The sequence below is a fragment of the Lonchura striata genome, chromosome 10, assembly GCF_050655825.1.
Source record: "Lonchura striata isolate lonStrDom1 chromosome 10, ASM5065582v1, whole genome shotgun sequence".
Classification (NCBI taxonomy): Eukaryota; Metazoa; Chordata; class Aves; order Passeriformes; family Estrildidae; genus Lonchura; species Lonchura striata.
In genome coordinates, this window is record NC_140712.1 from 21,919,820 (window position 1) to 21,946,007 (window position 26,188).

At 43.0% G+C, this 26,188-nt stretch overlaps 1 protein-coding gene across 3 annotated transcripts in view; it reads right to left on the minus strand.

Moving 5' to 3' along the window:
• ADAMTS17 (ADAM metallopeptidase with thrombospondin type 1 motif 17) overlaps positions 1-26,188 on the minus strand; it is a 165,392-nt gene that overhangs the window by 36,385 nt on the left and 102,819 nt on the right. For 2 of the 3 annotated variants that reach the window (XM_085588932.1, XM_021552577.4), the window contains exons 14-18: positions 25,506-25,633; positions 16,706-16,826; positions 9,413-9,493; positions 4,568-4,725; positions 580-739 (exon numbers count right to left, since the gene is read on the minus strand). In XM_085588932.1, coding sequence (XP_085445058.1) covers positions 580-739; positions 4,568-4,725; positions 9,413-9,493; positions 16,706-16,826; positions 25,506-25,633 — 648 coding nt within the window. Of the gene's footprint in view, positions 1-579; positions 740-4,567; positions 4,726-9,412; positions 9,494-14,434; positions 14,510-16,705; positions 16,827-25,505; positions 25,634-26,188 lie in introns of all 3 variants that reach the window. The other variant, XM_085588933.1, reaches the window with a different exon arrangement.

Consider the following 26,188-nt stretch of genomic DNA (forward strand, 5'->3'; position numbering starts at 1 on the left):
TGCCCAGAACGCTTGGAAGCAATCTGTTTTCCTCAGGGAACAACCTACTTCTTCCAGCACTGAAAATGCAATGGACAGTGTCTGACAAAGCAGTCTCTGGTTTCACAGCATCAGCTCCCCCAGGGCTCCAGCAGATCTGTCTGGGCACATCCAGGGATGCTGTGGGAAGGGAGCTTTGCCGCATGCCCCCGGATGGGAGCACCTGATGTGGATCCCCAGGAGCTGTCACAGCAGCACTGCCCCGCTCCAGCTCCATCCCTGGGGAGGGAAGTGCCTTTCCCTGAGCGTGCCTGGACATCTGTGGGACACTGCTCCAGGAATGTGGTGGGGGCTGGAGGCGTGGGGCTGCACACAGAACCCAGGTGCAGCTCCAGCCTGCGGTGACAGAGCAGTGTCCCTGCCAAAAGGCTGGAAATTAACTGTGGGGACAGGGATCAGAGCAGGGAGAGCCGGTGAGAAGGAGCTTTCATTGAATTCATTATGGCAAAGTCCATTTTCATGGCCAATTTCCACCTCTTCTGTGGCTGGAGGCTGCAAACACCACACAGGGATTCTCTCCAAGCTTCCTGGTGTCCCTACCTCCTCCACACTGCACACTGCATCCTTCCCATCCGCTGTGTGTCCAGATGTACAAGGAATCCTGTTGTTTTTCTGGCTCACTTCTGTTTTCAGCAGTATAGTTTACAGGGATGGTGTATTCATAATGAATTCCATAGTTCTGGTCGTGGAATAACAGCACCTGGTTCGGCAGGAAAAGAGAGGCTGTTGCAACACACTGTGCTGGGAGAGCCAACAGCCTGTGAGATAGCACTGCTGGAAATGCTGGCTCAGGAAAAACTTCCTAAAATATAATACCCTGTGAAAGGCAACCAAATCTTTATCTATAAAACTTAGATTACAACAGCACTGGTAAAACAGGGCAACTGCAGGAGCAAGAACTGCTTATGATTTGTGAATATTTAAAGGACTCACAGGGATGTCTAAACCTGGAATTCAAGGCACAACTTTCAGCCTCACATGTGATCAGCAGGACACTGGCTATTCAAAGAGAAAGACAACAGGAAGCATTAAATCAGCACTTTTCATATACCAACTATTTTAAAGAGCATTTAGAGTTAAACATCTGAAAGAACAAGGTGATGCTTCTCAGAGCAAGAACAACTGCTGCACAAAAAGTCCCTTGTCTCCTGGTGAATGTGGCACTCAAGGCAAACATGACTACTCCTGCCGACAAGCTGTAGCAGGAGTCTCAGAAAACTGTGGATGACTTCTGGCAACATATATTTTCATCCCTGCATATTGGTAAAGGAAGGTGAAACCTGCCTCTTATAGCAGGCCATTTCCTATGGAGCCACTTGTGATATCTCCAGTGTTATTACTCCAAAATTCCCTGACTGTTAACAAAGGAGCAGAGAAAAATGTTTATGTTTTCACCATAGGCAGATGAGAGTACTGGTCTTGTTTTGATTTACATGTTGGACTTCATTTGGCTCTCACTTTCCCTGGCTTGAGTCAGAACTGATTGGAAGATATCCCATGGAGAACAGGGTCCATGGAATCTGAGTTACCACAGTATTAACAAATGCCATAGAAGTACTACTGTAATGTCCATGCTGTGGCTTTAAACTTACTTACACTCATTATCCCATGATCTGAGCAGCATTAGACAGGTGAATTGTGCTGGCTTTTGTCACCTACTGAAACAGGAGCAATGCCTTATCAAATAAAGGCTCTCATAAGTGGAGCAAGCAACTGCCCATTTGATAAAAGACTAATTTGCAAATGCTATTTTCCCCCAACAATAACTGTGTCCCCTTCAGATTTGTACAATCATTCATACTTAACCAATAATCTCACTAAAGCTGTCAGGAGCTTGTTTAACCAAACAAATGTGCTGAAAGAAGGGGGCCTGGCAGCCTGTGCTGTGAACACTGAGGGGGCTCCACAAACTCAGCACCCATGAGCTGCTCTGCACAGAGCAGAACCCTGGGCAGATGAGCCTCTTCCAGAGGATGTGGGGAACAAAGACATGACTTTGCTTCAGCTACAGAGGGAGCCTCACTACCAGTACTGAATTCCAGGGTTGAAACTAGCTAGCCATCATTACAATTTCAAAGATGAATGTTGGTTTCTTTAAACACAATTCAAACATCAGGCAGGCAGAGACAGAAAGCTTGAGCCCTGCTCTGGTTTTCTTGAAGTGCAGGAGATACAAAATCCTGTTCTAGAGAACTCATCAGTCAGCCTTGTCTAAAGCCCCCTTCTTCCCTGGGAGTGTTTAGTTGTCCTCTGTTGAACAAGGAGGGCTAGCACAGGCCTACTTACACAAACACCAGTTTCTCCAAGAAATACATGCACAGCAATGCACTTGGAGAAATGCCTCAAGTATTAAAAACCAGCTCCTAAAAAGAAATCCTTATTATCTCAATATGGGTGCGAGACCAGTGAATCTAAAGGCCCATATGAAACCAATTTCATGCAATTTCGTAGCCATATATAATTGGGGGGTGTGTGTATGTGTGTATAATTGGTTTCAAATGCAGGTCACAATGGATTGACTGAAGCTTCTGGCTCTTTGTCAGTCCAGTGTATTCCACCACTGTTTGAACAACAGTTTTCTATTTGGAGGGAACTGGTAACCATCCTGCCTTTCTTGTGTTGAAAGAATGAAACCCACCACCCTGTATCAAGGAAAAGATTTGTATCTGATTTGAAGCAAAGACTTCATGTGTGCTCTGTTTACCACTGGCAGTGATTTAAAACCACATGCTTTTAAATGGTCTGGTAATTTTTACATTCCTCACTTTTAATCACTTGTGTGAAGAAAGGTGAAGAAGGAACATCTCCTTTGCTTATGTTTGCTGAAAGAGCCTGTCTGTATCTGGACAGAACACTCATGGAGAAGCTCAAAATCACTCCTATGTTAGCTACTTACGCCTTAACGAAGGGAACTGAGCATTTCTTTAAAATCAAAGCTCTGCTGATGCTGAGGTCCACAAAATGCCAATATCGAGATTTTACTACAGTGGACCTCAACCAAGTAATGCCCCAGAAGGTTCCAAGAGCTGCCAAAGGAACCCTGCACAGCATCTTCCCAAACGGTACCTGTGCAACTCCTGTTTCTCACATGAGCTTGGGAAGACCTTGGCACTACAAGGTACTTTGTCAGAGTCCTGGTTTCAGGAGGGAAGGCTTGTGTTAAGGCCAAAGTCAAGAAGAAGCTGATGTTTCTGGTGCTGAAGAAGGTGTGATACACCTTCTGTAATAGACCTCCTCTGAGTGGGCACACCCTGGACTATATGGGTGAGCCAGGAAGGTGCTGGTGTGCCCAACTCTGCACCTCTGACCATTCCAGCTGTAACCTCTTTGAATCCAGCACTACACTGGTCTGTGAGCCTGTAAACTCACTCATCTGTCTGAGAAAGCAAAAACAAAACCCCTCATGTTCCTGTGCAGCAGATTTTGACACCAAGAAGGTACTGACCAAGTGGAGTATTACTGTCAGCTTTTTGTGTGTGGGAAAAGTTCAGGTGTCTTTGGAGCTTTTCAACCTGGGTCAGGAAGTGTTGCACAATGAACACATGCAAGCCAAAAAAATCAGGTGAGGGAGGGGAGAGAATGCTGATTTTTAGCAGTGCTCACAGATAGCCTTCAGAGAACAAATATGGCAAAAAGTCACAAGGAGAAGAAACAGCACAAAAAAACCAGAATAGAATAAAAAAGTTACAGGAAACAATGACAAAAAAATATACTTGCTATGCAAACCTTGCTACAGAACCTGTAAAGTTTTCTGCAGACTTTTAAACAGGGACAAATATATGAGACAGGAATTATTACAGCTGCCTCACAAATACAAATGTTAAGGTTACACCAGCATTGAGGGATTGGCCCATGGGTCACCCTGTCACCCACCAGTGACAGCTTTGGGACCACAGTCCTGCTCTTCTCAACCTTGTAGACTTCTCATTCATGCTCAGACACATTCAGGCTGTTCATAAAATACCAAGCTGGGTTAACAGAAGGGCTATGCTTAACATTAGGAAAAAATGTCAAAAAACACCTTAAACTACATACAATTGGAAAAACAATATAGAGAAAACTAAGAACATTTCTGTGTGTAATTAAGTCATTACTTAGATTCAAATTCACATATATCATCTGTGTATGCTAGATCTGCACCTCTTCTGTTAGAGAACAGAGTACTTAAACACAGACTACATTCTGGCAAAAGATGAAAAGACATTTCAGCAAATATGCAGTTATGTGTGTGATCAGGTATGTTCAAAAAATAAGACAGGTCCTTGGGAACCTACATGCTCTAGAATGGACCTGTCTGTGACACATTACAGGGATACCCTGCACTGGACATGAGCTGAATGGGACACTGCCTGCTCTCCCAGGATGGAGCATCACTTTTTGAGTGGGGAGCTGGGCTTCTCCAGCCCCTGCAATGCTGCAAAAGAACACTGTGGTGAGGAAGCAAACAATCAAAATTTAACTTTCAGCTAGGATAGAAACCCTTTCTGTTGCATCACTTAAGAAACACAAACAAAGGATATAAAGTTACCATCAAGTGCAGTGGTATTTTAGTTGGTCCTTTGGCAGAGATTTTCTCCCACAGCCCCCTTCGCACGTACCGGACAGTGGTGCCTGCGATCTGAAACTCACCAGGAAGCTCAATTTTCCAGTCGCTGTTAATGGATCTCTTACTGGAATCTTTTAGAGCTGGAATGAATCAAAGACCACGGAATGAAATGCAAGCAAAATTGTAATTACAATATAGACTACTGAGCCTTTGTCTCAAGGTACCTCAAGAACAAGATGCAAAAACCTTGTCATGGATGTGAGTTTAAAAGAATAAAACCTCCCCCACTTTTAGATGGCCCATTGTGATTTTTTTAACTTGGATATATTCTGTATTCAGTTGATGAGGTATTTTGAAGAATTAACATAAAATTCATAGATAATTTACCTCTACACTCTCCTTTTAAATGCAACAAGACAAATCTGCAATTTAGTTTCCAAGCAAAATTTTGTTTCAGTTTCCAGATTTTGAGACCACATTTTCCTAAACTCTCCTTGAGAAAAATATCAATCAAATCTTTGTTGATACACACTTCAAGATTTGCAAATGCAAAATACAGCTGATGCTGTGTTTGTGTGTGCTCCATAACCAAACACTGAAAAATTAACATTCAGCTGTCACAGCTGTAAAGAGAAGTCAAGTCACAAAGCAGGGGCTGGTCAGTGGCCAAAACATGAACTTGGCCATCCTCTTTTCAGAGCCCAAGTGCTGGACACAAATTCATAAGGTCAGGTGCTGTAGGGTCACACCCATCCTGTGCCCGTGTGCCTCTCTAAGGTCAACATGGAAAGCTCAGCTTCAGAAGGAAGATGAATACTGAGAAGAAAATATATTTGGAGTTGTATGTCCTTTCTTCCAGCCTAACTATTGCATCAGGATCACTGATGTCCTGTTTGAAGGACTCAAAGACAACTCCAGCCATAAGGGCATCACATTACTGTTGACTCATCAGTGGAAGCTGATTTAGGCATTGATGTGTTTCTGTGTTAGAACGGAAGCAGAGTTATCCAGATGTTGGTGTGATGCACTGAGGGAAGAGAAAATTGGCAGATCCTGCTGCAGCAGAAAGTGCCAGGCCCCTTTGTGGAAATCCATTCACTGTGATCAAATCTGCCCTGACAGCAGACAGACAGAATAACCCATGTGTTACTGGGCTTCTTTAGTTCAAGGTTAACTGTGTCTTTTGACTAAGCCTTTAACAAGATTTTTTTTAACCTCTAGCATCTCATACCTATTTTATTCTCTTCCAGTAAAGAACACAACTTTGCTCTCACTTAACTGTGTTGCAAGAAGGTAAGAGAAGCTGCTTAAAGCCTTTGGAAGTCCATAGGAAATCTCCTATTGTCATTCCTTTGGATCAAGCCTCCATAGCCAACAAACCCTCCTGGGTGGATATATATATATATACAATGGATATATACATATATATATATATATATATACATACAATTTGTGATGTCTGAACTCTGGGGAAATCTGGAGCAAGAGGAGGTCACAAAGTCCTCTGCATCTGCTTTTTTGAGGACCTGTACACTGGGAATCCTGGAAAAAGGTGGATATCTGTCCTGTTGTACACAATCTTCCTGATAGCTCTCAGAGTCCCATCAGAGGCTCCAAAATCAGCGTGAAGGGGAACTAAATTGGGAGACTATTTTTTCTGAGGAAAGTCTCCTCTGGCACACGGCCCAGGGGTTAGATGGTGTCCTGGCACTTGCATGCTGCAGCAATGTGTCTCTCCTTGTGGCTCACTTCTCTTTCTGCTTTGTTCCTCAGTTTACAAAGTACCTTCTGCAAGCTGCATGCACAATTCTGAAGCAGGATTGCTTTCCTCTGCCAAGGCCTAGTGGCTTCCAGGCAGATCAAAGCAGCCACCACGTGACAAATCAAAGCTGTGGATGAGATAAAACTATCTCCAAGAAGCATGGCTGACTAGGAAAGATAGCCCAGCACGTGCTCCGAACTGTCTAAGAGGTTGAGTGACTTAAGTCATGCTTTGGTTCCAGCTCACCATCAAAGGAGATAATTTGCAGATGAAAATGAATGTTTCATCTTTGTGATCCTCTTTTCTGGGCAGGGCTTGATTTTGATTGCTGCAAGCACTGCTCCTTTAGTGGCTGAGGAGATGGAGAGTTTGGAAACAGACCTGTTTCCAAAGGTGCCTCTCGAGGATTGCAGGAATTGCACTGGGGACTCAGCAGAGCATTTGGACCAAAGTGCTTTCTCTGCTGTTTGCCTCCACTACCCCATCAGCAAGATCACTGCTGCAGCTATGAAACCTTCTATGTCTCAGACACAGAGAACTCCAATGGCTTTTGTCACATACAACCATTGGCTGTGTGCCCAGCCCCAGAGGTGACAGAACTAAACTCAAACTTGTACAGCAGAAGAGCAAGAGGAATAGGAACCCTAGCAACAACCTGTAACTTCTGTTTTTCTTGTTGGCTGGAAGGCAGGAACTGACCAATCAACTTCTAAGCCTGGCATCTAGTCAGGTTTATTTCCACCTTGGGTCTCTCCAGCTTGCTTCCCAGCCTGTGGACACAAACTGCCCAGGCATTTCCTGTTCAAGGTGGTTTTTAAGAGTTACAGCCAGCCAAGGCAGCCAGCGTGGGTTGCCTGTAGGTGGAGGGAAATTCTTCAGGCACTGCTCCCAGCACATGGAATAATGATTCCAAATTATGCTGGGCTTTTTTCCAGAATGTTGTACCTGGTTCTGAGTAGAAATAAGACCTGATTGGACTCAGCTTTGTCAGTGCTATTGAAATAGAAAATCCTTTCACACTCAGACCTGAATTTAAGAGTGATTGGGGTTTTTTTCTTGGTCATCTTTATTGCCCTATGAACCCCTGCTACTATTCTTCATCTCAGTTCAGCAAGACATTGAGTATCTTTTCTTTGTGTTGAGTGTTCCTTGAAAGAGAAAACCCTGGAAAGTTCAGAGAGGTTCTCCTGGCTCCTGACCATGAACCAAAGAGCTGAAAGCACTAAAAGCTTTAAAAGAGCCAGATTTTTATCTATCTTTATGTGATGCAAACAGGGCCAGCTCCTGCTCTCAAAAATACACAATCCTAATCTTCACCACCCAGTGGGGAACCATCTGCTTTAGTCAAGGTTATGTTGTCCCAAGGAAGGGCAGTCTCTAACTCCGTGTAAGACTCTCAGTGCTCTGCTATCTTCCAAAGCCCGAATACCCTGTGCAAACCCCACCAAGACAAACAAAAAGGCTGGTTTCCAGAAGGCAGAGCACTTGCAAAACCCAAAGAAACACTGGCTCCCATTGTTCCACCAGGCTTTGCTATGTCAAACATCTCACGTGTAGGTGGGATCCTCCACTAAAGCATTATGGAAATAGGAGCAGTGGTGATATTCCTTCCTAACAAGAAGTGCCACAAATGCCAATGGTTTTGATCAAAGGGCAGCTGAATGACATAATTTGCCCTCCTTTTTTCCCCTGAATCTGGAGTGAAAGAGAACAAAAACATCTTTTCTGGTGATATTGCCAACTGCAGCAACATCTCAAGACAGAAAATCAATAGCACTAGAGCTGAAATCCTGACACAACCACTATGCAAATGCTTTCAGCAGCATCTGATATTCCAGTGCTGGATATTAACATCTTCTTTTGGCCAGAGATGAAGAATTATAAGCAAAAGATGTGGAAATCAGCGACCAAGGTCTGAGCTTTGTTCTGACTCCCTGCATAGCCATGAGCAAGCTGCAACACCTCAGTTTCTTCTTCCACAAAACAGGGAGTGACAAGCTCTGCAATCCTCTCAGAGTTCCTTCCTCTCTGGAAGCAATTCCATGGCCATGCAGCTCTGATTGTGCCAGGGACCTTGCACATGTCAGGGTTTTTTTGGATCTTGGGCAATTTTCTTTGAAGCCTCTGCTGTGCCACAGGCTTCCTGTGGAAATTAAGGGCTATGGGGCATTAGCATGTCTGTGACTTGGACTCCCTAGAAGTAGATGGGGATAAAACCTTTTATCTATTGCACAGTAATGACAGAGAAGGAAATGCCTCAAACATTGGAGAAAAGAGGCAGAAGACCAGACTGACAAATCCTCAGTGTAGCTGACTGGCTGCACTTTAAAAATGCCATTCTGACCTTTAATTTATGCAATGAGTAACAGAACAACAAATTCATTGATAGACTCTGCCCTACCTCACATGCAAATTTTACCCATCAGCCATGTCTAAACCTTTTTTCTCAATAGGAAAAGGAGGAGAGGGTGCCTGTTCCTTCTAAAGGAATGCAGAAGTAGAAATGACAAGAGGATTAAACAATTTTTTTGCCTGATAAAATAGAGGCAAGTGGACTGGTGCAGCTAAGCCCATCTCAGAGTGCACAGGTCTTGGGTACAGCATCCAATGAAAATGTGCTGCTGTAGGAAATGGCAGCAGGTTACTGAGGGATATCAGCTGCGCTGTCCTGCCTCTGCTTCAGACTGAGCTGGGTGCCTTGCTATCAGTACCTCTGCCACTCCCTTCTCTAAACACACTGTTCTCTTCCCCACTCCCTCCTGAAGTGCTGTGTGCTCCAGGCAGTTCTGTGCAAGCCCCTGCCAAGTTCTGCTCAGGAACTCTTCTGTCTGTATAGAAAAGTACTCTCTGGTCCTTCCAGGCTGCACAGGGCCTGTAAGTGTCACATGCTATCACATCACAAACAGCATGAAACCAAGCCACAAAAGCAGAGATCGCAGCAAGACTTAAATCACCAGGCCCCTCCCTGGCAGCAACAAACCTTACAGGGTGCTTAGAGAAGGGTCATTTTTAAAAGAAAACAGAGCTGAATTTTAATCAAAACAAATTTTCTTTTGTCTTTTTACCCAGAAAGCTGTGAGCAGGTTTGTCCTCAACCACTCTGATCCGCCGGGCACCTGCAGGGATCACAGCGGCTTCGATGTAACCTACAGCAACAAAAAAGGGGTGAATGAACGCAGGGCAGGGCCAGCCAGGACCAACCATCCTGTATCTCCCTGAGAAAAACTCAACTCCAGGCTGGGGATTGAGTGAGAAACACTCCAAATGAGATCCCTGTGCTGGCAGCCAGTTCTCACTGCTGTGACAGGCATGGTCATGACTAGCATTACAGCAGAAATGCATGTGTACTGCTCAGCTGTGACTTCAGGCTTGTTAATTAGCTCTAAATAGATCTGCACCCTTTGAACCATCCTGGTTTTCCTGCAGTACTGACAGGGATGCACAAGGACATTGTGAAGTGTGACTGTCAGGAGCAACACTGCACAAAACAGATATTTGAAATGATGTTTCCAGTTGATGCTCCTGCTTTGTGTTCCGTGTCGAGGCTGTGATGTCAGAAAGGATTCACTTCCACAAAACATTTTGAAGATGTTAAAACTGAACAGAGGAAATTAGTGGGACAAATGAGGGAAAAAGCTTGTTTTCATTTGCATTTCAGCTCTGTACAAAACTTCTGGAGGACATAATGATCTCCTTGCACTGAGCTGCAGAGAATTCAACAGCTCAGATTTAATGCAATAACAGAGCTGGAAGTTTGTCCAGGACTGACCACCGGCCACCTCTGAACAAATTTTCAATGACCAATTTTGACTCACAGAATACAGTATGAATAAGGAGGAGATACAAGAAAATGTAGCCTCTTTTCCCCCACTATGGAGACATGTGGAGTTACAGATTTACTCCATGGGGTGGAAGCAGTACCTTTAAATAATAAAGCAGAGGGACACCAGGGCCCATTTCAGAGCCAGGCAGAGTTTTTCCACTGGCTTCACTGGACTTTGAATCTAGCCTCTGTAGATGACACTAATCTCATCACAACCATGACTTGATTCCTTCTAATTGGCCACTCAGTTTATTTGTAGTGTTATCATTTGGCACCTTTCTGGGGTTATTGCTGTCCTCTTTCCTTTAGATGTTAAGCAGCTTATCCTGTATGCTCCCTCATCCACTTTTCTTGCTTCAAAGGGCTCTGTAAAGCTGTTGTGTGTCAGTGATGCCTTTATGGGAATTGTGGGCTGTGTAGATCAATGGGCTGGAGAACTGCTGGCACAGGATGCAGTGATTCCTTTAGCACTTAGAAGTGTTCAGAGAGCTATTTAGGGATAAAAGTGCAGCTGAACAGCTCTGCTTTTGCTGTGCTGATACAGGGAGGACTCCAAGGAGCATGGTGACAGTCTCTTGCACCTCAGGACTAAGTGATTATCCTTCCATTGTGACATGGAGTGAGACAGATTTGGGGTTTCAGACAGTGGATTCATTTCCTGAATATTCATTTCATGAGTAAGGCTTGAGCTCCTGAGTTTCATCAGGTGCAGAAGGTGGGCAGCTGACTTGGGCCAGACAGGCTCCCTCCTTCCCTGATTTGTTGTATCTGAATGACACTTTCATGTGACCCTTCAGCTCAGTCCTCTTTGCACTTGCTCCTCCTCACTTACTTCTCCCTTACTCATGATAGCTCAGAAATGGTCACTCATCCCTTGCAGGAAAACCAGAGAGAGGGGCAGCAGAGCTCAGACCTTGTCTGTGCACAGAAGCCAGAGCAGAGGCTCTCCCAGCTGCTGTTCCAGCCTGGATTTCACCAGGAAAAATCATTACTTCCAGGGTCAATTTTACAAAGGCAATACTGAAATCAGAGCAAACAGACGTTGGGCTTTATCCTAGACATTGCCAGGAGTTGGTTTTTCATTAGCTGAGATACCAAATCACAGTCAATACAGAGTGTTTCAGATATCAAACATCCTCAGTGCATCCCATGCATATAAACCCAACCAACAGCTACTCAAGACATAAAAAAGCAAAAGTGTGACCAGTGACAGTCTGTCACAAGGAAACAGCTCCTGATACACCCCTCAACACCCCTGTTAGGAAGCCAGTTTGGAACATGCCCAAGTTTCAGGTAATTTAATGTACCTACTAGGGGACTATTTACTTATTTAGTTTTTAAACCAGATACAAATGCCCAGAGCTAATTCATGCAGGGGTTGGAGACAAAGTTACTCTGAATTTAGCAGAAGGCAGTCACTAAGTTCTATTAATAGTGTGAGCTATTAATAGAGTATTGGTTCTGGAGATTGGTTTGGTCTCACACCAGATTTTTTTCTTCTTGTGTAATTTCTAATCCTGATTGATGGCTTTGGGGGGTTGCACTCACAGTGTTATCTCACGGTGCCACAAACCTGACTGCTGACCTTCACTCTCCTGTTAGAGAACTGCCAAATGCTTTGCAGGGGTTTGGATCTGACCTGTCCTCTCAGAGGTGAAGCAGAACCCTTGGGCATGTCCCACCAGGAGAACCTGGACACCCTCATTCATTATCTCCAGCAATGTTGGGTGAGTTAGTGGTCGAATTCTGCTGCAAACATACTGGATATCACCCATGCAAATTTGCCACAGGTACAAACTTGGATTGCCTCCACCACTCCACTCTGGTCCTCAGAACTGGTAGGAGGCTTGTGGTCACAGATTCCTGATCTTTGAGATAACTGCACCAGGAAACACCTCCAGTCTATTCCAGGCACATTTTATTAAGCAAACTGTAACTGCAGATTGCCAGAAAGATTATCAAGTGTCAGCTAGAATGACCAAAAAATCTCAGAGTTGGCCCCCAGTCAAGGACTCTCAAAGCTCTGTTAGGTAGGAGGATAATTGTCTGCAAGGCTGGGGTTTGCAAGGTTGGGCTTAAAGTTCATCTTTAAATGAGGAACTGGTTAAAGACTGATGAGATTTGGCAACTATCAGGCAGTATTTTTAGTAATTTCACCCATAAATCAGCCTGTTGAGATGGAACTTTGAAAATACAACAGGAGAACTTCATTATTTGATAATTTATAGTGCTGTATCCAGTATACTCCACCTTGGGAACAGTTACTTTGGCACACACCAATCTTTCTGGATAATCTGCATTACATCAGTGTCTCAGGAATGTAAGACTGTGATTGAAGCAAATCCTAGATACAAATTTTATGGTATAACTCGTATTAGGAGAGACACCAGAACAAAGAGGTGGCTTTGTCATCAAGGAGATTAATATGTGAACAGTGGCTACTGTATCTTCATTTAAATGCTGGAGAGATTTGCAAGAGGAAAGCAGCCCACACAGAAAAATCCATTGTTAGCCATTGTTATTACTCCCAGAAAGAACAGAAAGTTTAGTGTGAACTTCAGAATGTCACTGATCTACTGCAAAACTCTTCTGGTTCACACTGCAATGAAAGACAGACTCCAAGTTGAAGGAAAAATGATCCCATGGCTGAAAGTGCCAACCCCTGGGCATTGCACCTTCCTATTTTATCCCTGTACACACCAAAATCAGGTGTGAGAAGGTCAACATTGCCCAGCCCATTATCAAACCTCCCAAAAGTGCTTTGAACAAACATCTCAGGGTAGAAGCCAAGGAGATCAGCCTGTCCTGCCTACCTGCAGCCAAGGCTGGCACAGCTTCCATGGTACTTCAGGGATTGGCACCAGCTGAGCATCTCAGACTCCATCTCCTTCTCACCTTGCAGCTTTTGCTGATGGCTACTTGTTGCAGTGGAGTGCAAATTATGTGTCTATTTCTGAATAGCTGTGATGATTCTCCTTTGCTTTTAGCTTGAGAATAAATCCTGCACTGGCACCTGTCCACTTCCAGCCATGGGATAACTCATTTGTAAGAAAATAATTTCTCTGAAGCGCCATGGATAAATTGCAAAGCCTCCTACTATTGCTGCAAAGTTGGTAACTCTTGCATGTTCTGATGAAACCACTATAAGGGATCTCTGAGTTAAAGATTAGGTAGAGTTCTATTTTCTTGTAATTTACATGTGTACTCTATTGATAAAAAAAGATATTTTTGTGTTGGCTAAAGATGCTCCCAGCCAGCATGACAACACTACTGTTTAAATTTAACTTTCAGCAAGTGCTGGATGAACAGCATATGCAATAAAACCTCTACTTTTCCACCATCTTAAAAAGAAAAAATCCTAGAAAAAGATGTACTTTTCCTTTCCCTAAATGATAGTTACAACAGGCATATCTCACCTTATCAGATTCTGCCATTAAAAAAAAATCCAAACATCTGTGGTCATTCTTATGAATTATAACTATAAATTATTTGGAATCAGAATCATAAATGAAAATTCTGATGTGGCTGAGAAAAATCAGGAGAGACAGACCCAGGTCTCTGAGCATTACAGGCACAACCTTGAAGAAGTTGTCAGTGATAAATCAGCTCCCCAACAGACAGGGGTCAAAGAGCTGTCCTTCATTTCTAGGTCCCCTGTACAGTGGCAGAGTGACAGAGGTGGACTTCAGAACAACTCTGTGTTTGGTTTTGAAAAATTATTTTGTAGAAATAGGTACAGGGCAAAAAGAAAACCTCAGTCTAAACAGTGCATTCAGCTGGCCTGCTGAAGACAGCCAGCTGCACACAAGTGTATGTGATGTTTAGCATCATAAAATAAAGGCTTTTGACCTCCTCTCCAGCAAAAAAATGGGGTTCATTTCCAGTTGGATCACCCTGGATCACAGGTGGTTAGATCTGAACTGCTGGACCTCCTACAAGGCACTTTGAATGTTCCACCATCTTTCCCATCAGGGTGGCAGAACCTCTGTGACATTAAAGTTGGGGGAAAAAAGAAATAGATCTGGTTATTTTTGCTTGGTGCATGAAAATTTGGCTTCCTTTCACACAGACAGGTTCCCTAAGAGGAAAGGATCTGTTCTGTATCTCTGACAAGAGAAGTGAAACAGTAAAAGGACTTGAAGTTTATCCATGGCTTTTGATACCAAATTTCCCCATCTAATCCGACAAAACCAAGATAAAGAACCAACACCAAAGGATTTCACCAACACCCACTGACACTGCAAACAGCATTCAAGTATCTTACACGAGAAACACTTGGGAACAGCCTTTGCCTTTGCCATCACACATGTGGAAACCTTCTTACAATGACTATTGGTTACTAAGAAACAGAAAGGAGTTGGCAGGGGTTTAGTTCAGTTCACAGGGCTCCACAACATCATTTGCAATCACAGGACACAGAGGGACCAGTCCTGCAACCAGAGGAGTACCCCGGGCAGAGCCAAGACCCAAGGCTGCAGCTGCAATTCCCCAAACAGACAGCACTCCAAAACAATCAATGTCTTGATGTTTGAAGTCTATTCTCTTTTGAAATAATAAATCAGCACATTGGACTCAGGGTCTTGCCCTTGACTTGGAATGCAGCCAGATTGTGGGGATTTGCCACTGAGCTGTGCAATCATTTGCACACCCAAACCTTGAACTTGTTATCACCAGAATATTGTGGGTCTTTCTTTGCCCCAGTTTCCAACAAATTTTTACTTAACTCTCAATTTATTTGAAAAAGCCTTTTTTCCCCCTTGAGTAATGCCATGTTCACTTGTGATACCCCAGACCTGGAGCTTTGCTTACTGCATGAAATTCAGTGGGTTCATCTGAGGACCTGATTCTGCAAAACAGCAGCATGTGAGCAGAAATGGATGGAAGCATACATAAAATGTAACTTTCCAAATTAAATTAAAAACAAAACAAAACATCTAATACATGTTTATGAGGTTATACTGGTAAAAACAATTATCTTCTAGATTATGTGAGCTGGCTAAAGGTGGAAACGTTGCATTGACAAAGCAAGACTTTGACAGGTTTGCATGTCTGAGATGATCAGTAGAGAATCTGAATGTTTGAACACTGCCTACGAGTCATCAGGAATTCCTTCTGATTAGGTTCCAGGGCACTGAGGGTGAAAACCTCCTGCAGAGCTCTGGCAGGCAGTTAAAGCTGAAACTGCTCTGCTCCTCCAGCCTTGTAAAGTCACCACCTCAAGCAGGCTGTGTAGCTGGAAATGGGTGCAACCTCCTGGCAGTGACCCAGAAATTTCATATTTATCTGCACAAGATGTTTTGTAGACTCATTGGAAGAGATAAAAGATAGCCCCTCTTCAGCAGCATGCAAGAAATCCATGAAACCTATATAAGCTGCTACAGAAATGGAGAATAATTGGGCTTTTTTCCAGTGGAAATGAGGAACTTTTCTCACCACTTGGATCAAATGCAAAAGACTTGATATAAGTGGGTGGAAAATAATTGGGACAAAAGAGTCAAAGACACTAATGCACTAATTCAACAGGTTGGGCAGGCACACAAATGTGCTCCAGAGAGATGTGGTGCAGGTGGGAAATCCTTCCTGCATCTCAAGGAGGTGACACATCCTAGCTGGCCCCGCAGGTGAGGAGGAGGGGAGAGAGGAAGAAGTCAGTTTACAAAATCAGAGCCTCAGACTTCAGAGCTGAGACCTGCACTAAAGGGAGCTGCTAAGCACTGGTGCTGCTTTAGCCACTCAACTGAACTGAAGTGTGTGCTGAAAGGGGATTTTCATGAGCTCTGAGGAACTCAGCCCAGGAACGGCACATTGAATGTGTCTCTCCATACTGAAATGCCAGTTTTATATTCACTGAATGGGAAACAATTTTTTTTTCTGGACAGTTGTTTTCTCCTGGAGCAGTTTCCAAGTTTTGGACGTGGCTTTCCCTCCCTTTGGCTAATTAGGATGTGTGATAACAGGGTTCTCAGAAGTGTAGTACAGAAACCCTGGAACAAAGACTAATTCAAACACCAAGCTGTACATATATTAATGTTTAACAAGAAAGGGAAAAGTCTTAATTCCAAACTCCTATAGCCTATACTGGATTTTTGCTGGCAGGGAATCAGTAAAAATATTCAGAGGGGAGTGCACTGCTCTTTCCTTTAGCTGAGATATTCTGATTATAACATGAATCATCTACAACACGCAACATGCATCATTCTGAGAGCTCAAAGATGGTGCTGAAATCCAACTTCCCTCCTACTGGGAAAGACTCTGTGATTTTGTCTCCTATTTAAAATCATCAGCACCAGTAGCACTCAGAATGAGAAACACAACTTCACTCTGAATTTCAGGCAGAGGCAGTGGCTGGTATCTGGGTGACTGAGTAAGAAGCAGATGGGATATCACACCTGAAATGAGCTGAGGTTTGTTCTGTGTTCCTTAGATGCTTCCTAGAGCTGTTTTTGCTAGGTGACCCCAGTGCTATCTAAGAAGAGCTGTTACTGCTACCCCAACTCTCCTCCAGCAGGCAGGAGAACCCCAGAGTGTTACTCACCCATGCCCTTGGTGTGGTTGAAATCTCCTTTGACCACTTTGCAGGTTTTCCCATCGCCACTGCAGATCCCACAGCGATCCTCTTTGGCAGCTGAGCCAATGATCCCATCACAGCCAATTTTCTAATGACAACAACCAGAGATCCCCATCACATTGTTTGCAAGGTTAGAGCATCTCTAAACAATGGGGTCAAGACTAAGATTGATATCTGACTGAAAACCTGAATGGAGAGAAAAACTGAGCTCTCAATTAAACTTTTTAAATACCTGAAAAAAGATCTCATTAATCAGATGGCTCAAGGTACCTGATATGAAAGAGTAGTTCAGTGGAAGCAGGTAATTTTCATATCTGGCCAATTTTTACCACAAGACTGCCTATGCAATTATGAAATTTTCCACATGCTCGCACTGTATTAAGAATCAACATTAAATTGAAAAATAAATTATAAAATCTAACCGTTTCACCTAAAGCTTCATTATAAATGGTGTTTTCATAATTTTCTATACATACCTATTTTTTTCCTATAAAAACCTACAGTTCTGCTTCCACACATGGGAAGTCACAATATTCTCCCTGTAGCTATTGGGATTATCACCATCATCTTCCTTATTCACAAAGCATTCACAGGTCATGATGGAGAACATTCCACATTTGTAAATCTTGAGGCTGACAACATCACCATTAATCCATATAAACTGCATTCTGTCCATGTAAGACCCTCAAACTGATCAGCAATTCACTCTTAAACCATAAATTTCTACTGAAATAAGTCTTGTCATTATGCAAGTTATTAGCAGAGATTGCACTATTAAAAATTAGTTTGATTTATTCTGCATAGATAAACAGTTTCTTGGCAAATAAGTAGCAGGACTGTCACTAGTAAGACTTATTTGAATAAGGCTATTGGGTCTCTCCCTTCTTTGCCTTCCTGTGATGAAGCCAGAGGAAAGTTGGAGAGATATCTTAGGGAACAATCAAAACAACAAACATTTTGAAAAATAGGGTAAGCAGGGAAATATTAAGAGAGCTCGGGCTGTTTATCTGAGCCTGTCTGTGTGTAAGCAATGCAATTTGGATCAGAATTCCAACATTCCCCTTGTTTCAGAAGACCCTGGCCACTGCCTGAGTCCAGATGTATTTCAGGGATCAAAGATTGCCAGCGTTCCACCGTGTGCTGATGCAGAGCTTGTCTGGGTAAATCATTAGGGACAGACATGCTGAGAGAGGGTAATCATCCTAAACACATACCAGGGAAATACTGCTCATTAACTGGCACAGCACCTACACTGGTGCACAGGAACAGCAGGAAAAAAACCTATATAAATGCATAAATAGGAGTTAAAAGAGGGAGGAAGAAGATTATGGAGTTTCTGGCAGTTGCAATTCTCAAGCCTAAACTTCACGCCCATGTCCAACAAATAATTTTAGGATATTGAACGTGATTCTGCCCCCAGAACAGAAGGATGTCCCAGCAGTTCTCCTTCCAGGAAAATCAGGATGATTTATTAATGGGGTTGCTGAAAGGCAGCTGGAAATAAATGCCTGCCTGCCACCCTGCTGAGATACTGGAAAGGCTGTGTTTAATTTAAGGCTCTGGTGCTATCTTTTATTGTGCTGCATTGTTATTAGCACTATGTGAGCACACAGATGAATAAAGGGAACATAATGAGTGTTGAACCACACTTATTCCCAGGGCTACATGAGGAGTCTGTAGGACTCTAATGGAGGCAGGGAAAGAATGGGGAGCTGGCAATCACATGCTTTGTATTTACACTGGAGTTTCCCAGATAATGGAAACCAGTGTAAGCCAGCAAAGCTTGAGAAGGCTGAGTCCCCTCTCATCTGAGACTGGGGTTCAAGATTTCCTCACACCTTTACTTGATCACTGACACCCTTTCACGTGAGAGGCTCTCTCTGAAGGGCACGGAAAGAACCCACTGAATCCACAAATGTGACTCCCAGTATCTTTGCTGGTTTTTACCTTTCATCTTCACCCTATTCCCTGTGAGTGAAGGAACTGGGAATGGCCCTTGCACCCTCCTCTTCAATGGCACCATTGCTCCCATCCAGAGAGCAAACTTTTCCCTCAATCCAGGCCTTGAGACTTAAAGCCCCCCTCACGTTTGGGCCAGGAAACAGCTTCTTACAAAGGAATATCTCTAAGACAATAAAACACTTTTTTTTTTCTTGGCTTCAAGATGAAAATTGGTGCATTCTTGCTACTTTATGGGGGAAAAATACCTTGGAAGCACTTTAGTGTTGTCTACATAAACATTAGAGCCCATTTCCCAAAGCCTTCCAATCATTTTCCAAACTGAAAGTGCATTTAATAAGAGTACATTTAATAACAGTACATAATGAAACAGCTTTGGGTAAGATTTGACAGTGGATTCCAAAAGCTGCAAAGTCATTTAGAAACACACTGCAGTAACCACCTTGGTCACTCTGATCCTTTGAAAATTCCCTACGTGGAAAATCACCTTAAAACAGACGCCATGGCCACTCTTAAAACAAGTGGATCAGTGGATCAAAGGGGAAGAGACAGGACTGGAAGGGCAGAACACAGTGGCTATCACCTCTGTGGGTGCAAAGCATCTGCCAGCAGTCTTTGGGCTGTTAATTGAGAGATTTCTCCGAGGTGTGAGAGCCCCTGAGACTCCAGCACTGGCTGGATGTACATCCAGTGGGTACATCAGCAGCTTCCCACTGACAATATGCTCTGTGTATTTATACTGCCCATCCTTTAACTACAGAGATATCCTCAGCCTGCAGAAAGCTTTCCAAAATGTGAAGCCATATGCAAAAAAATCCCAAGTTTTACTGCTCAAAACTCAAGTTTTCACAGTGCAGAAAGAATCCCTTAAAACCTAAATAGTTCAAGGGAGTTACTGAATCTTTGCCATCTCTCACTTGCTTTCTGTTGCTTCCTGTCCAGTCCAGCCAGTCAAGGTAAGGGATTTATTAAATAAAGAAGCAGAAAGGGGAAGCTTTACACTCTGAAGAAGGAAAGACCTTGTAAATAACAATAACATCCCATGTGTTTCTGACCCAAGAGTTATCCTGCAGATGAGGAGAACGAGCCCATGGACCAGTCCATCCAGCAATTGCTGGATACTTTCAGTTCCATCAGTCTTGAATGGACTGCTGAGAAGGCAAGCAGCTTTAAAACATGGGAATGCTGGCAAGAAACATGAAAATAAGTCTTTTAGGGCTTCAAGTCCTCAGCATGGACAGTCAGAAATGTGTCCACAGGTTTCTTAAGGCTCTTCCAACCCAAGCAGTCTCCTGCTCTGACACCACACTTTGGAACTAGCCACTGACCTTTAAATTGGCAGGTAACTGCATGTTTGCTGAGCCAAAGGCCTGAAATTAATTCTCTTTAAGCTGATATCTCCATCCACCCTTCCTTCCCTTCCTCCCCCTTCTTCTCATTTTTATAATTAAACATCTGAAAGTACTGCTTGTTGGGTGGTATTTCCAGCTTCAGTCATAGCTGGCTCCAGCATAGGAAAACTCTTCTCTTTTGAATACGTATCACTTGGATTCTTCTGTGTGAACTATTCTCTGTATTGCTTGAGTATTTTTAATGATATTTTTATTTGTATTTTCAATGGCTGTGAAGGAACTCAATTGATACAGCTTGTGAGGGTATGTTTTGCTACATAAACACAATTATTTTGTTATATACACCCACTCTGTGCAAGAAATGACATTGTAGGCTCACAAAACTGTAATGCTTCCCATATGCTGAACTAACTGGCTGTCTCAATGGATCAAATATAAATATTGATGAAACATGTACCACTTTACAAATTAATCATGTACAGAGCAGGCTGGTTATGACAGATTCATCTACATTGCCAATTCCTTCTGTCCATAATATCCAGTGTCATTGATAGCTCCAGGGATGGACCACATGAAACAGGAATGTACAGATGTGAGCAAATAACATTCAGATCTGAGGGGAAGAGAATTCTTATTTCATTGTTTTAAACATGTCTGCCCCTGTGGAGGGTTCTGGGGGCTGTCAGGGCTGGGTGAGGTGAGTCTGGGTCCCTAATCAAGCAGATCACCTCTGAGTTACTCCAATTTCTGTTCCACACCAAATTTTGTGATAAGGTTTGGAGTCCTCGTAGGAGTTAGTTCAGCAAATATCTTCCTGTCATTTTCCTTCAGATTGTGTCTAAATCAGAGCAGCTCTGCTGGATCAGGAGTTAGACTCTTCCTGTTTTAAATCAGCATTATCTCATCTGCAATGGCATCTTCCATTGACTTTGTGCTTAGATCCCTCAGCAGCTCATGGGGTGTTAGACACAATAATTCATGATTTTTCACATATAGATATTGAAGGAAATGTGTCAAAACCTCTGTTTTCATGAGAGAACATGCAAATAATACAAAGCCCTTTCCCATCTCAGAAACTCCTTTGCTTGTGTTCTCTTATATGCTTTCCATGGGATAACATGGAAGAAAAACTGGGGGAAGTAGCATGGTTTTTTTTGGGTTTTTTCATACCCCACTGCAAAGTACACCACAAACTAGAAGGATATAGACAAAGACTTGGTTTTGTCACTATGCCTTACTCACCAAAATCCCTGATACTCTTTTAAACCTCAGATTACACTGCTAGAGATTCAGACATGGAAAAAACCAAAAAGGCAATTATACAACAGGTTTCTGTAGTTCAGACAATCCTTCTGGATTTTGTGCACAGGCACTAAATAATTTATCAAAGTTCAATGCTAAGCCAAGTTGTTGTATGAAGACAAGCTACCCAGTCTGGAACATCTTGTACCACAGTTTCTAATGCAGGAATATGAATAATACATGGAAAATACTCAAGTGAGGAGACAAAGCCAGAACTCCAGGCATCAATCAAATGCAAAAAGTGGGTACTAAGTATGTAAAAAACTGTATTCCAGAAGCAGGTCCAGTTGACAAGTTCAATTTCTCCTCTGCCACCTGTGGCACTCTTCTAACACTCTGCCTGTCCAGTCTGCAGAAGCTATTTTTGAAAATCTGTCCATTTTCCAATTTGTGCTCCCCTTTCATAGAGTGTGACAATCACTTTCAGAAGAAAGTAGTTCTGTGACAATCTTGTTGTGCCAGGACAGCCTAATATGTGGCTTATTATCATTAAACACACTGTGGATTCACCAGCCAGTTGAAAGGAGGTGTGATACGACAAAACATTCATGAGAAAACTGCAGATAGAGCCAAAACATCTTCACCTCTTAAATTGTTAAATCACAGCAAAGGCTGCCCTTGATCTTTAGCCCAGTTCTGCTACACAGGAGGTCTCTCTTTTCACAGAGACCTTAAATTACATCCTGAAGCACAATCTGTAGTCCCCACTGGAAAGTTCTCATGCTGTCATGAGGCTCAGACTAATCCTCCCTTGAGAAAAGCCAGCGTAAGGTCATGTGCATCAGAACAGTCAGCTGAGCAGCTTGTCTTCTCCTCACCCCTCTGCTCTGTGACATCTGACACTTTTTTTAGCTCCACTTCTGCCAGCAGTTTTGAATTAACCTCAGCAGCACAGAGCAAAACACTGTAAGGGGTTAGAAAGTGCTCTGTGCTCATGAGTGTTCTCTCATCAAACACACACCCCACAGGCCCAGGGAAGAACAAAACCCTCAGGGAATCCTCTCCCTGAAAGCCATTTGTTACTTGAAGAGAAACAGGGGAAGATGAACCCAGTGTGAGGTGCAGGTTTCAGTGCCCTACCCCACCTTCCCTAGGGCTGCAGTGTCCATGACAAGATAAGCAAATTGCTGCAAAGCCTAAATGAGCACTCACCCTCCTCCTCCTCCAACACATCAGGCTGTTCTTGTTCTCCAGCCTGCTACAGAATTTCTGTCTCTGAAAAATCTCTAGAGAAAATAAATTCTCCTTGCTAGAAGACCATGTACATTCTGGGGAGAAAAGGTCAAAGATCTACATATTCTTTGAACAGGGGATCCAGTCTGCTCAGAGGATGGTAAGAAATGGTGCATCTGAAATGTTCTGCCTCAAAAACAACCCAAATAAACAAGAAGAAAATTGAATTAAGACCTTATGATTCATCTCAAAAACAAGGAGTAAGGCTAGAAAAAGTCTAGGTGATTCAGGACCCCTCATGCTAAATTTAGGGCTGACTTCGCTCTTTGGTGCTTCTCTGCATGATCAAAGTAATAACCAAGTTTACTCACTCCAGCTGCCTTCAGGCGTAAGGGACAAATAGAGATGCTGCTGCTTTTGATGATTTTGTTTTAGGGATAGTGAGGCTGATAGCAAAGGCTTCATTGACACCTTTTAGATTGGAGTTCAGCTTTAAAAAGAAACTGTAGTAACTTCACAAAATACAACTGATAGAAAATTCCCTTAGTGCCCAAATGTATTTGGGGCATTCTGAGGCTTAAGAGAACCTGTTCCTGCTTTCCTTCTCAAAACCCTCCTCTCCTTGCAACAGTTTTTTCTCTGCCATGTTCATCTACATTCATTCATCATCCAAGAACAATTCACCAGCTGCATTTAGGAGCATCTAATGAGGGGAGAAGATCTATTACACTGTCTGGGCTAGATGCTCACAGGCAATGGTTACTGCTAATTTGTCTGTTGCACTGACAATGTGTCATTCCTGCCTTTGAGAGCCTCTAACTAGAAGGATTACATAAGAAAATAAATAACAGTAATACCACCCTCTGATTTCAGCACTTAATTCTCTTCTCCAGGCCTCCTGCAATGCTTATTGCCAGGCTTTGTCTACACTGGGTAAAGAAACAAGGAGAGGAGTAATTAAATGAATGTGGCAATTAAATTGGTTTAATAGACAGCTAGTTAGACAAGTATCTATGGCAAATGGGGTACACAGGCACATATGGTAATTCTCAGCATTGCACTGCATATATGGCAGAGGAGTATTATAAATGAGTTCACAGGGCTTTCAAATCTGCTCGGCTTGAACTGATCATTTAAAATTTTTTTCTCAGCCAGATGCAAATGGACTGAATGTTCTACAGCTGTCATCACCTCTCTGCACAGTTAAAGGCAGTTGCCCCTGACTCAGAGTGAAATTTGCTTTTCATGATGTACCTCCAGTGCTCTGTGCTCATAAAGGAATTCATTTGGAGGGAGCTGGCTACTGATCCTCCCTGGATGAAAAAAATGTGCCTTGCTATGATGTCTGATTTACCATTTGTGGCAGTTCTGAAGGTTTGGAGCAATAAAACTGGCCAGCCCAGAGTAATGGTCAATGGCACACAGCTGGAGGTGCACAGCTGGCCTGACTATAGAAGGTTATTAATGGGTTTTGTTTTAGCTTTTTTCAGATATAGCCAAAAACTGGGAAAAAATAAGTAACTTGGGATACACCATGAACCTGGTTCTATATGAAAAGCACTTTGTATTATAAAGAATCAAACTTGTACTGACTCCCCAGACTGTTGCTATTCATATTCTTCATTGGAATAAATTAGAGTGAATTAAAAATGCCTCTTCAGCATCATTTGTCAAGAAACAGTGGGAAGTGTCTCCTGCAGCAGTGCAAAATTCAATCCAAAGATTTTTCACTTCTCTCTCTGCATTGTTATTAGTAAAGCTGCTTTATGCCTCCAAAGCCTCTCTCACACCCAGGTGGGTATTGTGGTCATTTATCTCCCTGACTGGAAGGCTCAAAGCAATAAAAATTGGCATTTCTTAACTACTCCCAGAAATCAGAAATAAAGCCAAATTTGGTGTGCCCTGTGCCCCCAGGGCAAGCCAGTGGGGTTAGTGGAAATAAAGGGTGATGCTAAAAAGCTGTTCTGGTGGATACAGCGGGCTGGTTAATACCAGGAAGAGCAACTCCTGCCACAGGATAAAAATCTAGATGAGGAGAAACTTAAAGGGAAGAACTGCCAGGAAGAATCCAGCCCTGGCAAGGCTGCTGTAGCCAAGTGGACTCTCATTCTCACCACTGTGGTGTGTGCAGCACACTCTGAACACGTGCTCCAGCATCAGGAGAGAGGACACTCATGAAGGGTCTGTCCTGTCAAATTGTCCATGATGAATGACCTGAATGCCCAGGAGCACCCACTCCAAACAACTTCCTGTCTTTTATAATCTTTAAATACACATGTTCTCATCCTCCTCCCCTTGTCCAAATATTAAATCTCCATCTTATATGGGTCTACACAACTCCATTAAATTTTTGAGGAACTTGAAGCACCAGGTCTAAGAGCTGCCCTCCTTAGCATTCAATGTATTACAAACTCTCTCAGCAAACCATGAAGTTTTATTACAGAGATCTCCCACAACTCATTTTGGGTCTGTGTGTAATTTGGTTAGAGAGAAATAATCACTGCAATGGTTATAGGCCATCACTCTAAGGAAAAGGGAATTCAATCTGAAGACTCTGTCTCATGTAGCTGCAGGAGCCAAGGAGCAACTGGTACTGAAAAGCTTCCTCAGGATTTCTAAGAAGGAACCAGGTAGACCCAAAAGCATCATGATTCTGGCAAGATAATGCTTGTAACAGGCTAGTGACAATTTGTAGAGAAATCAACCAGGCCAGACTTCCCCTCACAGAAGTTCCTTCCCACCCAAGCCATGCATACAACCAAATGTGATTTTTGAGCATTCCCAGCTGTTCAGGAATAATATCATAGCTCGGGCATTCAGCAAAACTCTCAGACCAATAACAGAACCATGGAGCACTTGTAGTGGAGCCCTTATAAAACAGGACTGTCCCCTCCCCTCAGGGACAGACTCCCAGCCCCCAGCACAGTGCTGCCCCAGACTGAACCTAACACTAGGAATAGAACAAGAGAAGGTTACTCCACCTGGCACTTGCCATGTACACAGAGGTCTGTCTCATAAGGCCCACAGGGGGTTCCATCCAGGACTCTGTCTGTCACCAGCACAGGAGAATCCTTGCCCAATGGGGAGCAGAAGAGCTCACATGGCTTATCTGGGAAAAGAAATATGACAACTGCCCTTGGGAACAGCACAAACAAAAGTCCGAGGCAATGGTGATGCATTCTCTACATGAATACATTTGTATATCTCATGTTTGAAGGAACATGAGGCTTTCAGTTTAGGCCTGTCATTTTCCCAGTTTGAATATCACTATTTAAAGGGTTACATTGATGAGAATGGGCTTTAACAGCACAGAAAACCATTAGTCAATACAGTTTTGTGTATCTGTTTGTAAAGGGAAGATGTTTATTACAGGGAACATTCATCAGTTTGGTAAGAATGATCAAGTAATTGATCATTCAATCAAAATTCAGGCTGCAGCCAGTGATTTTAGAAGAACAAGTTCTCCAGACCATTTCATATCCCACCAGTATCTGGTTGAATAGCAGATGAAGAGTAAGAGCCAGAAGAGGAAGTGTTAAAGGAATGTGGGTGAGTTAGGCAGTCATGCTGAGATGCCCAAAAGTGACATAAATTAAAATATGTCACAGGGAACCCACCTTTTTTTTTTCAGTTCTAAACTAACTGGAGCTTTTTAATGCTTAAA